A 12136-nucleotide genomic window follows, 5' to 3' on the forward strand; every position below is an offset into this window, starting at 1 on the left:
GTCCGCCTGGCCCATATTGCACCTGTCATTCGAGTGGAATGGCCAAAGTACCTAAATTGTCCAGCAGGGGCCCTGGAATATTGGCTGTTGCAACAGGGATGACTTCAAAGCGAAGCAGCAAGAATTAACCTATGTAGACAGGGCATGAGCCTACTACACTTAGTCCATTACCGCAATTCGCACATAGTGTCCAAAATAGATATCAAATCCTTTTTGATTCGCTGAGAAATATTCTGTATATATTCGACGCACTTGTTAGCCATGGTTGTACCACGTTATGGCTCGCGGGCCTCTTAAGATATAGATTGGTCAAGTACGACTAGCCATCCTCGGCACTTCGGCGGTTTGCCCGATTTCGCGGCCCATAACTAAGTATGTATTAATCAATCACCAGCGAACCATAGTTGCACAGGTACACTTAAATCTGTGGGCCGCAATCCAGTCAATAATGATTGTGGTATAAGTCTGGCTCCTGGCCCCATCGCCCTTATTTCTTCCACTTTCTACTCCTATCCGACCCTTTCAACTGTGAGCTCTTGTAAAACAATATACTTTGCATCGTGCCTGCCATCCTTCACCCACAACGCGGTTGTGCTGCTATTCATGTTTACAAAGGGCCAGTCCCAGAAGGCGTCCAATCAGTCCCAGCTCTTAGTATCGTTCCTTCCACCAGAAAAAGGCGCGCTTTACCACCATCGGTACGAAATGGTTGCCTCTTTCGTATGAGGCCGAAATCAGGCTTGGCGAACCGCACGAAGCATGTGAAAATGCTGACGGTACCGGTACCAACCAGGCTAGTATGGCTCTCTTCTTGTGCTTTGGAGTGGAGGGGGTAATACTGATTTTACACCCTATATGAACACTCATCCTCCACTTGCGCTACGTGCGAAACCGGTGGTGGCAGATAGCTCCTCAACACCGAGAGTCGCATAGGTTCCTCCCCCCTTTTGATCCTCCAGGTGTTACTTATTTCCACCAACTCCTCGCAGCCCTCCACGGCCCATGCCCATTTCGCGAGGAAACCAGGGGTGGCCTCCCAGCTCTGCAGCTCATGCGGCTCGCCCCAGACAATGAGCCCATTGCGCCCGGAGGTGACTTCATCCGCATCGATTCCTGATGGCAGGGACAGGGATATCCTGTCCTCGGGGCCTGTGGCAGTACCCGACGTACCTCGCCGCCGTGGGGCGAGTATAGAGGTCATGAGCTCGCCAGTAAGGTCCTGCATCAGCTCCCCGTAGTCGAAGCGGCCTTCGCGTCTGATAAGGTTGTCGCGGATGCGGGGGAAGGGAATGACGTTGATCCACGTAGAATGGTAGCGGGCTTGCTGTAGGTTGGTCGGGATGAGGGAGGGAGGAATATTAGGGTTGAGGGGGAAGCGCGTTGTGTCGTCGCGGCAGGGCCTGGTAGCGGAACAGGTAGCCAGGTCGGTGGGCAGGGTGTTAAGGGTGCGTTTGTTAGAGACTAAGGCGCGGAAGACGTTGTACTGGATGAGATGGAGGAGGTGGTCCGAGGAGAGAGGAAAAAGAAAGGGCTGGGGGTCAAGGGTTAACGGTTGGTAGATGTGGGTGGTGGGTGGCGATCCTCGGAGGACGATGGTACGCTCGGCTGCGGAGGGCGATAAGCCTGTGTACGTGCGAGGTGGTCCAGGGGAGATATGCGTGGTTGCTGCGCTCTCGGACGCTAGCGAGGTTCCTTGGGGGGGATAGTCGTCGCGTTCGTTAAGGCGCCAGCGCCTGACCTGGAATGGGCGCGATACCTGAACAGCCCCCGCATCTTTATCCTTGAGCCGTAGACCTGTAGGGTTTTCTGAGCACAGTAGGTGGCTATGGTAGCGAGAGACAGACTCACGGCGCGCTCTTTGGTTCTTCCGGTTCTGAGCCTTTCTGCGCTGCTTGTTGGCCTCGGTCTCGGCGTTCGCGGGACGATCGTCAGCCTGTTTCGCTTCACCTTGAGGGCAAAAGAGCTGAGTTACTGTATTTTCCATCGTCCTGGTTTTCAGTAGGTTCGAAATGTGAGTGAAAAAGCAGACGGACTCTGAAGCTGTGAGGTGTGACTGCCACTCAAGGCACGCTAATGCAATCCAGCCCCCCGAGCTAGACCGAAAATGGAAAGACTGTCATCGAGTCCGCGGGTCCCATGGTAAAATCATAGGAGACTAAACCTGAATTGCCAATACAGTTACAAGACAACTGTCACAGCGGATCCTCAGGCATCTGCAACGGGCTTCCAACCAGAGTCCGAATCGGTGAACATCGTCTGGGACAGTTTCTACGCCCTGAGCGTCATGGTTCATTGAGAAAGTGTTTGTTTCCGGAAGCCAGCTCCATTCCCACTTGAAATTATTGGCATGGCCAAGGTGAATATCAACATACAAAAGCACTCTTGCTTTATGCTTCAAGCTACGACCGCCGCTGGCATCAGGTTACAGTGGCATGCACGTCAATGGCGTGCCGCTGCAGGTGCATTTTGCGAGAAAACCGCTCATCGCAAATATTACACGTGATATCAGATAGTTCTGAGATATGCCGAAGGTGTTTTCGTTTGATATGTTTGGACACATCTCCGGGGCTCGAGAATTTGTACGTGCGCTTCTTAATATCCAAGTCTGGTTGACCCAGACAGATAAAACAGAATAAAGGTCTCTTAACCTTCTCCTGGGATCCCTTATCCTCCCGTATGGAACTCCTGTCCCTCATCACGGATCGAATTGCAGCTTGCAGTGGATCACCCGCGAGGGAAATAGTTTCTGTCATCTTGGCATCTTGCATACTTCCATCTTGATGGACTGGCACCACAGCAACACAGTCCCTGGGAGAGCGTTTGTCTCGTGGGAGACGGCACGTGTCACCTTCAAAGAGAGAATAAGCGGCCACAGCGTCAATCGCTTCCGTCCGCCTAGCTATCTCCTCCTCTATTGTCGGCCGAGGCAAGGTTAGAAGGCTCTCCATCAGTCGTTTCTGTGGAGCAGGTAACTCCTCTGAACACTTCAAGGGTTTCTCCGCCTCAGCTAACTTGACTCCAGACAGCTGGCGTTGGATTTCTCGCATCGGCTGCTCTCGATCGTATTTGGCTTGGATCTGAGAAAGTAGGGCATCTCGCGCACGCTGCCTGGTACCCGCGATCTCTTGATTCAATTTCTTATGCATCACATATTCCTGTGTTCCTTCGTGTTTCGACAAAGGACGTCCCATTTGTCGACTAAGCTCATCGCGCCGACGAACCAGAGCGACTATTTCCGGTTGTTGACTGACGGATTCTAATTGCGCGGTCGTGAGCCTCCGCGGCCGATTTGCCTCTTTAGCACCCAACCACTCCTTGGTGAATTCGAAAGTAAATTCGATTACGATCCGATGGGGTCCGCCCTGAGGGTCGCGGAGCAAGCTGACTTGAATATGCCGATATCTGAGATTTAAGATGGCCTGAGGACGGTTTGTTGTGAGACCGGCAAGCTGCAAGAAGAGTCCCAATTCAATGCGATGGCGGCCGTGCCCAAATTTCTTCTCGGTTGTGCTGATGGTGGTTTCGACAACTTTTGCCAAATCTTTCACATCCAGAGGAGGCTTATCGCGTCTTTTGAGAGACAGCTTGTGCTTCTTGGCTAACCGTCGGATCACCTAGCCGGTCAGCTTAGGTTAGTCATAGACCAAGCCTTGAGCAATGATGAAGCGGATGTCAGGGTCAAAATGTATGTCAAAGAAAGGGTCACTCATACTCGACGCATTCGGCGGTTCATTTGGTTTCCAATCTTGTTGCAAGTTTCCTTTTCATATACCAGGCGAAACACTTTCTAGAAAGTGTCCAACGAGCTCTTGCACTTAATACCTGGAAGATGTCTTCCATTCTTTCCACGTCGGAGATTAAGAACCCGGTCTAGGAAATTATACAAGATCGCCACAGACAGACGTGTGAATTCCTCTTGGGGATCCTTTCGAAGAAAAGCGCAGAATCTAGTGGATCCGAAGTAAGGAAAGTGGCTCACAAGGGAAGTAAGGTGAAAGAGACTTGGAGAGTGTGGCTTACTGGGACCATTTTTCCTCAACCCGGTCAAGGAGAGCAGTGGTGCCTTTGCCATAGTCTTCTTGGGTATAGATCGTCTCGTCGAAGTTCTCCAATTGCTGGATATAGTACTCCGGCGGATGCTCATTATCCGCAAAGAGCAGGGCTGCGTCACCAGAGTCCCGCAGTTGGTCCTCCTCGTCTTCATCGTCAGGCTCGGTTAGGTCAGTGTCGTATCGACTATCTTCGGTGCTGTCTCTATCGGAGTCGTCACTGTCGCTGGATGACTGGTAGGCTGCATTTCGAGGACGGCGAGCCATGATATAACAGTATCACGAACCAGAAAAATGGGCCTTTGTGAATTTCCCCTTGAGGTAGTAATTTGGTGTTATCTTAGAGAAGCCGAGCTTTAGGTGGTAGGCCCAGCTCTCAAAGTAGGATCGTGGGATGTACACGGCGAATCCCAGGACTGAAAGAAGGAACATCGGGCTTTTAGGACGCGGAAGGCCGCTATTTATGTTGAGAACCAAAAAAGGGAGCCGCTCTGGGCGCCGTGGTGAAACCGCAGTGCACTAGGTAAAATGTGAAATTGGGAGCATAGATAGGTGGCTGTGGATATGGTCGCTGGGGCTTACTGCGGGCGAATGAGATCGACCAGTGAGTCAGTGGTGCGTGGATGCAAGTACCTGAGTGAGTGGCGGAAGGGTTGGCAAATCGACCGCCAAAAACGGCGTCGATTGTGGCCGTTTTTGGCAGTCCATTTGCCGTCATCTACTTTAAAATAGTAATAACGAGGTTATAGTTTTAGAGCTATACTATACTCTAAAGAAAAAGAAGAGTGAATGCGGTACACTCTAATTTTAAGAATTTGATAGCTATATTCGCTGCCTAGCTCATATCTTAAACTTGGTTGTGAAGGACATCCTTCGGGCATTAAAGTCTGGTAGTAGTGAAGAGGCAAATGCTGCCTGCAATAATCTCTACAATAGACAGTCTATATCTATGCAGTTAGCACTGGTAAAGTTCCGAATTCTCCGTCTTTAAATTGTTCGTAGCCCTCAACGGAAGCAAAAATAGAAGGATATTTGCTAATTTATAAATTTCTCTGACAAATATATTAAATATGATGTAGAACTAGATGAAATCCTACATATCGGATAATTGATAATAGGTTAAAAGTAAAGGTCCAGATTAATCGTTTTCTGGCTCTTCAGACTGAGATCCCTCCATTTACAGAAAATGAATGGTTATAGCTTAGTCAAATCTACTAAGTTCTTGCCAAATGTCAAACCCTAGGATCCGTCTAAACTGCGCTAAGCCTGCTACCGTAGATAAGTTCAAGCACTGGGTGATCAACTGGTTGATCCTAAGTCCTGGATGGGTGATACTTAACCTGAGAGCCCGGTGGCTCTACTAACTGGAACGGGTATTGAGTGTCTCGGTGATCCCCCCTGAGGATCCTGAATGCAGCAAAGATAGAAGTAAGGCCAGGTCGGTACGTATACCTTCCTGTGATAGTGATAGGCGAATCTAATAGCAGTAACAAGTTACTATCAAAGAACGTAATTGTTATTGAACACGAGGAACTAAACAAGAACTATCTAACAGGTGGGCGAGCGAGTGTCCTTATATAGTCCTCCTTGAGTATACCATCCCGTATACCTTGTAGGTCTGCGGCATACCATCTGGTCTACAACATACCCGATGGTATATCGTATACCATATGGTGCTGGCATACCATATTACGTGATCCATGTTTCCTCCGTAGCGTCATCAGCCTCGGGCCGCTGTTATCCTATCGTTTCTGCCTCGCGGCTTCTAGTGTTGCAAGAGTCCGTAACATCACTTCCCCTCCTTCAGGTTCTTTATCCCTTAAAGAACAGATAAGACAGCTATCTCCCGTCTTATCGCTGGTGAGTGTTCTCCTTCCTTTTCCTGACCCCTTTTCTTGACGTGCGTCATTATGCCCAAGCGTGATCGCTATAAGGAACGTTGCTAACAGGCTGACCGTATTATCCGTGACGGTGTCCAGGTCGAACTTCCTTGTGCCTGGTGCTTTTCCCGCGGTCTTCCCTGCTTCATGGATTCCAAAAATTGAAACTGTGCAGTCTGCACCCGTCGTGGCCGCAAATGCGAAAAACGATTTCATAGTGAACGAGAGTGGGATCGTCTGAAACGTGACGAGGATCGATTATCCTCCGAAATCGAACAAGCCGAAGAGCAAATAGAACAACTCTTCGCTAAACTGAAACGTTTGCGAAAGCATCGCAATTTCTTAAAAGAACGTGGTGGGAAGATGTTGGATCATAATTCCTATATAATGGACGTGTTGGACGGAGAAGACCCTCCGTCTGCCGAAGATTTGCGCGAGCTGGATCGTTTGGCCAGTGAACACGAGACTGCCCAGCTTGCTGCTGTCTCTAGTGATCCTACATTGAGCCAGTTGATGAATGATCCCGCTTTTTGGTCGGTTTTCGATCTTTCTGCTGCTGGTGGTACCGTCGAACCGACTGGTGGCACCCCATCAGGTTCTCGATAGGTTCCCATGTATTTTCTGAGGTATCATATCCCTCCTATTTTACCAGGTAGTGTGATCTTCCGCTGACTTTCTTGTGATCCAGGATTTTTTTAACTTCGTATTCCTGTTCCGTATCGTCTGCGATTTCCACATTTTCTGCGATTTGCGCGTTTGCTGGTACTGGTTCCAATAATGAGACATAAAATACTGGGTGTATCCTTTTCATCGATTCTGGTAGCTTCAAACGATAGTTAATCGATCCAATTTTTTCTTCGATCGTAAATGGTCCAATCTTTTGGTGGTCGAGTTTCTGACTTGGTCGCTTGGTTTTAATATTTTTGCGGAGCAGGAACACTTTTTCCTCCCTTTTGAAGGTAGATTTCTCCCTATGGTGCTTGTCGTAATATACTGCTGCTCTAAGATTGAAAAAATCGATATCCCTTGACATCTGTGCGTGAAAATATTTAAGCGTGTCAAGTGTCTCTTGAGCTTCTGTCGCAACTGGTGCCTTGTTCCGTGGTTCTCCAGTTAACATAGGGTTGTAACCGTAATTTGCATAAAACGGTATGACTCCTGTGGTTAAATGTATCGCGTTATTGTATGCGAATGTTGCCATTGGTAACAGTCCTGCCCAGTCGTCCTGCTGGTAGTTCACGTAGTGCCTGAGGTACTGTTCCATCGTCTGGTTTATCCTTTCTGTTTGACCGTTTCCTTGTGGATGATATGACGTTGTCAATGAGTGATTGATTCCCATTTGGTCGGTAAGTGATTGCCAAAACTTCAATATAAATAGTTTGTCTCTGTCTGAAGTGATTCGTTGTGGCATCCCGTGTCGTGTGATGATGTGTGCCAATAGCAAATGTGCTATATCTGTGGCTTTTATCGTTGTCTTGCATGGTATCATGTATGCGTACTTTGTCAGTCTGTCTGTGATGACTGCGATCATGTCCCATCCCTGAGATTTAGGTAAAGGTCCCACGAAATCTATCGTAATCCATTTCCAAGGTCTCAATGGTGCGTCTGGTGACTGCATTTTTCCGTAGGGTTGATGTCTTGCTGGTTTGTCCCTAATGCAAGTCTCGCATTTTTTCGTAACATAATCCTGTACCTTCCGTCTGACGTTTGGAAAGTAGTAGTTCTTTGTGATCTGTTCGGTAGTCTTCTCGACTCCGAAATGTCCGTGCATAGGGTTATCATAATATATAGCAATGATCTCAGTTCTCATACACTCTGGTATGTAGATGAGTCCGTACATATACACTAACCCGTCCTCATCAGTAGCGATCTTTTCATTTTCTGCTGAGTTTTCTGCAATTTGTTAAATTATGGCATCTTCCTTGGTTGCCTTGATGATTTTGTTAACAATGTTGTTACTGATTTCGATTGTTGCCGAGATCGAATGTTGTCTGTTGTACGAAAGTAAACCGTCTTTGTTTTGTTTCAATATTGCCGGCTCCACAATTCGATCCGTAATTTCGTAGTCTGGTCGTCAATTAAGCGCGTCTGCTTGTCCGTTTTCTGTTCCTTTGCAATGTTCGATTCTAAAATCAAACTGTGATAACTTTTCTGACCATCTCGCTTGTCTTCTGGTCAATTCTTTGGTCGTGGTAAAGAACGTAAGGTTCTTGTAATCCGTTTTTACTAGAATCTGGTGCTGAGCTCCTTCCAGGTACACTCTCCATACTTTGAATGCTGTCACTATGGCTAGCAATTCTTTGTCGTGAATGTCGTAATTCATTTTTGCCTGAATAAGCTTTCGTGAATGGAACGCAATTGGTTTGGCTCTGCCGTTCTCATCTGGTTGTGTCATTCTCATACCGATAGCATAGTCGGATGCGTCGGTTTCGATCGTAGTCAGCTTCTCTGGATCGTGCTGTACTAGGATTGGTGCGGTCGTGATTCTCCGTTTCACGTCGTCGAAAGCTTGCTGTGCCTGTGTTGTCCATTCAAACTTCTGATTCTGTTTCAACAAGTTGAATATCGGTATTATAGATTTGGCGTATCCATCGATAAACCTCCGATAATAGTTGATCAATCCGGTAAACTGTTGGACTTCTTTCAGGCTTTTAGGTACAGGCCAATCCCTGATTGCCTGGACTTTGCTTCTTTCCATGTGTACTCCTTCGGTGGTGATCCAGTGTCCTAAGAACTCTGTCTCTTGGACATAGAACTCACACTTCTTGAGTTTCAATCGTAACTTAGTAATGCGTAGCTTCCGTAGCACTTGTTTTACGTGTCGAATGTACTCTTCTTCGTTATTCGAAAATACCAGAATATCGTCTAGGTACGCGATAACAAAGGTGTCGAGCAATTCTCCCAAAACTTCGTTAATAAATCGCTGGAATGATGCTGGCGCGTTAGTTAGCCCGAATGGCATGATCAAGTATTCGAAATGTCCGTATTTCGTTCTGAAAGCCGTTTTCCATTTTTCTCCTTTGGCGATTCTCAATCTGTTGTATGCGTCGGTAATGTCGAACTTTGTAAACCATTTTGTTCCTCTGATTTTGTCTTGTATCTCTGCAATGAGCGGTAATGGATGTCTGTCCTTAATGGTTTGTTCGTTCAATGGTCGGTAATTAACGCACAATCGTAAGTTTCCATCCTTTTTTGGTGCGAACAGGACTCCGTGTCCTGCAGGTGATGTCGATAGTCTGATGTAGCCTTTTACAAGTTGTTCCTCAATGTATTGTCGCAAGATCTGAGACTCCTTTTCTGACATAGGGTAGATCTTTCTGCATGCAACTTTGTCTTCATCTTTGAGAGGAATCCGGTGGTCATGTTTTCCGTGTTCTGGTAGTTCAGGCTTCTCGGGTTATTCGAATAGCTCCTGAAATCTTTCGTATTTGTCTGGTAACTGCTGTACTTCTTTGCTGGCCGCTAATTCTGTAGCATCGATCATTTGCCATGACTCGATCTGTTCGTGCAGTTCCGTGTTGTATTCAGTAGTAGCCATCGTGTTGGCGTACTCTTGTCGTGTATCTGGTGCCCAACCAGAAAGTCGTGCTAACCATTCCTTTCCCGTAGGTTTGGTTGCTGCCATAACTGCGACTGCAGTGTCCACCTGCTCGGCGTCTTCAGTTAGCGTGTTAGTAGATCTACCCCTTAATCTCTTAGCGTTAGCTCGGCTCGCTTGGCCCTAAGCACGCCGTTTGACCTCAGATGCCTTCTTTATCTGGCCTTGTCGTGGGCATTCACATTTCGTGAATTGAAAACTCTCTGTTTTCCAATCAATCTCTGGGTTGTGATCCCGAAGCCATGGGATCCCCAACACCACGTTATACCGTCCCAAAGGTGTCACGTCGAAACTTATATACTCGAAATGACCCTTTACAACCATAGGTACTGGTCCTGATTCGACTGTGAGGTGTCCTCCCAATGGTTCACCGTTCAGTCCTGTAATAGGCTCTGGCGTAGCCTTTGTTATCCCTAAGATCTTCAGCTGTTCCTGAAATCTTGGATCCATGAAGTTGCCCGTTGCTCCAGAGTCCACCATGACTCGAGCGTTCTGGTTCAGAACTGTAGCTATTAACTTCAGATGCAATCCTTTTTGGGCTGTTACTGATAAACTGTTTGCCCAACGGGGTCCTGCTAACCCTCGTGGCTGTCGTGGGAAATGTTGTCCAAGCTTCGCGTCGTAGTGAACTTGACAATAGTCTTCCCAATATCCTGTCCAATGTCTTCTCCCGTGGTCTGGGTGCATGGAGTATCCAATGCAAGCGCACCCTGGTTTCCTGCATAGGTATCCTGTCCCTTCCTTGACCATGTAACATTGTGAGATGTATTTCAGTATTTCGTGTATTGGGTCCTTGCATTCGTCGTCCTGACATGCAACCCATAGTAAGCAATGGTGCGTTGCGTGTGTTGTCTGATACAAGCATTCGCAATTCTCTTGTCGACATGCGTGTAAGGATCTGATGTGACCGGTTCGTTTACTCATTTTCTGTAGAGCCTGATAGTAATCGTGATTCCATCGGTCGCATATCCTGCATCTTGTGGCATATTCTGTTGCGCATTTCACTCTGTGTGTTGCCCAGTCCTCTCTCTGTGGGTTCCAACAGTCCAACTTCCAGTGCGGACATTGCGAGATAATGCGTCGCAGTTCCCCTGTAAGTTTGGTTGGATCCTGTTTTAGGTCCTGGATCAACTTCTCTTTCCATTGCTCGTTACTGATTTCTTTCAGTAGAGTAAAGACATGCTGATCGGCTTCGCTGTTTTCCCCTTTCTAATCAGAGGCTCTGTGTTCCGCTTGATTATAATCAGAGGTATTCTTGATCACTTGATCATCTTCCGAGTCAGTGCTGCCAGCGTCCTCCTGACTGGGTATCTGTTCGTGAAAGTTTTCGTCGGGTGTTTCCGGTATTTCTGAGAGTGTCTCCGTGTTGGGATTACGGCCTTCCCATTGAGTCCCGTAATCTTCGTTCAGTGGGTCGAAACTTCCTGGCATTCGAATCCAGTTGTTGCCCAATGAATCTGGCTTCTTGCTGATGGCTTTGAGAGACCCATCCGTCTCGTCGTTCATAGGCCAGTGTTCTGAGTCTTCGCTATCGGATATCTCTGGGTCTTGGAACTGTCTTTCCTCCCAATCCTCGTCATAGCGTGTTACGTTCAGAAGCTTCTCGGTTGCTTCACTGAACATCTGTGGAGAATTCGCTAATCTCCTTGTGGCCTCTTCCACGTTGTCGGGAATTCGTGGGTAGTCGTTTTCGTCTTGTGATTTTTGGACAATGCATGATTCTTCTGTTGGTCCTTGCGCGTCCGCTACGCCTAAAGGCCACCAACTCATGTCGTATGCGCCTCTCGCGGGCTGTACAATCTCGTTAATTTTTTGCGTTGCTCTGAGCTCCTTAGTGCCGGACCTCCTCGGTGTCCCACCGTTGGCTCCTTTTCTTGGTAATCTGTACTCTTTCGATCGGTGCCCTGCTTTTCTACAGTTGAAGCATAACTGTTCTTTTTTTTGTCGATCGAGCTCTTCTTTCGACAATAGCTGTTGTCGTTTTTCGGTAGCGTCTAGCTCCATAGGTTGTAGCCCATAAGGATCACTGTATCCTTGGCTTCTTGGTTGCGCTGTTCGTCTGTCATTGACTTAATAACTGTTTGTTTTCTGGTGTCCTTGGAATCGTATTCCAGACCGATTTTCTTTTTGTCGAGCATTGAAATCGTAAAGCTTGTTATCGATCTTGACTGCTTGCTCTATCATTTTGCTGAGTGATCCTGGTCTTTCCATCCAGATCAGCTTCTCCTGGATTTCCGGTTTCAGTATTTCTTCAAATTTGGCGATGTAAGAATCTTCATCCCAGTCTAGGTGTGAGATAATCTGTTGAAAGTCTGATGCTAATTTGCTAACTGATCCAGTTTGTCTGAGTCGCCACAGCTTTCTTTCGGCATTTCTTGTCGCATCGATGTCTCCGAACGTTCCCTGGAGTCGTTTCTTGAAATCGTCGTAGCTGGCGAATATTTCTTTTGTGTCGTTATCTTGTTTGTCGACAGGTTATTCTTGATAGTCCCTAATGTAGGGTTCAAATCAATCGAATGCTGGCCCTGTGAGATAGATTGACGCGAAGAAAACTTTATCTGCTTCGTGTGCTAACTTCTCATGGTTCATTCGAAGGTATAGGTCCAACT

At 47.4% G+C, this 12136-nt stretch overlaps 5 protein-coding genes across 5 annotated transcripts; 1 reads left to right on the top strand and 4 right to left on the bottom strand.

Annotated features, from left to right (window-relative positions):
- Window positions 1-844: 844 nt before the first annotated feature.
- KD926_010843 (uncharacterized protein) lies at window positions 845-1984 on the bottom strand (the record flags this gene model as incomplete). The annotated part of the gene is made up of 1 exon (XM_053103247.1): window positions 845-1984. The coding sequence occupies one exon, from the start codon at window positions 1982-1984 to the stop codon at window positions 845-847; it is 1140 nt and encodes a 379-aa protein (XP_052953405.1).
- A 433-nt stretch (window positions 1985-2417) lies between these two features.
- Window positions 2418-4481, bottom strand: KD926_010844 (uncharacterized protein; the record flags this gene model as incomplete). Its single annotated transcript, XM_053103248.1, has 4 exons — window positions 2418-3614; window positions 3866-3947; window positions 4021-4291; window positions 4337-4481. 4 exons carry the CDS (start codon window positions 4479-4481, stop codon window positions 2418-2420), a joined length of 1695 nt encoding a protein of 564 aa, XP_052953406.1.
- Window positions 4482-5719: 1238 nt separating this feature from the next.
- KD926_010845 (uncharacterized protein) lies at window positions 5720-6535 on the top strand (the record flags this gene model as incomplete). Its single annotated transcript, XM_053103249.1, has 2 exons — window positions 5720-5742; window positions 6148-6535. The coding sequence occupies 2 exons, from the start codon at window positions 5720-5722 to the stop codon at window positions 6533-6535; spliced, it is 411 nt and encodes a 136-aa protein (XP_052953407.1).
- A 1468-nt stretch (window positions 6536-8003) lies between these two features.
- Window positions 8004-9233, bottom strand: KD926_010846 (reverse transcriptase/ribonuclease H family protein; the record flags this gene model as incomplete). The annotated part of the gene is made up of 1 exon (XM_053103250.1): window positions 8004-9233. The coding sequence occupies one exon, from the start codon at window positions 9231-9233 to the stop codon at window positions 8004-8006; it is 1230 nt and encodes a 409-aa protein (XP_052953408.1).
- Window positions 9234-9326: 93 nt separating this feature from the next.
- On the bottom strand, window positions 9327-11665 carry KD926_010847 (retropepsin-like aspartic protease; the record flags this gene model as incomplete). The annotated part of the gene is made up of 6 exons (XM_053103251.1): window positions 9327-9609; window positions 9796-10036; window positions 10108-10204; window positions 10533-10736; window positions 10791-11318; window positions 11555-11665. The coding sequence occupies 6 exons, from the start codon at window positions 11663-11665 to the stop codon at window positions 9327-9329; spliced, it is 1464 nt and encodes a 487-aa protein (XP_052953409.1).
- Window positions 11666-12136: the final 471 nt, after the last annotated feature.

This window comes from Aspergillus affinis (genome assembly GCF_023601865.1).
Source record: "Aspergillus affinis strain CMG 70 chromosome Unknown NODE_87_length_163274_cov_91_156480, whole genome shotgun sequence".
NCBI classification, from domain to species: Eukaryota; Fungi; Ascomycota; class Eurotiomycetes; order Eurotiales; family Aspergillaceae; genus Aspergillus; species Aspergillus affinis.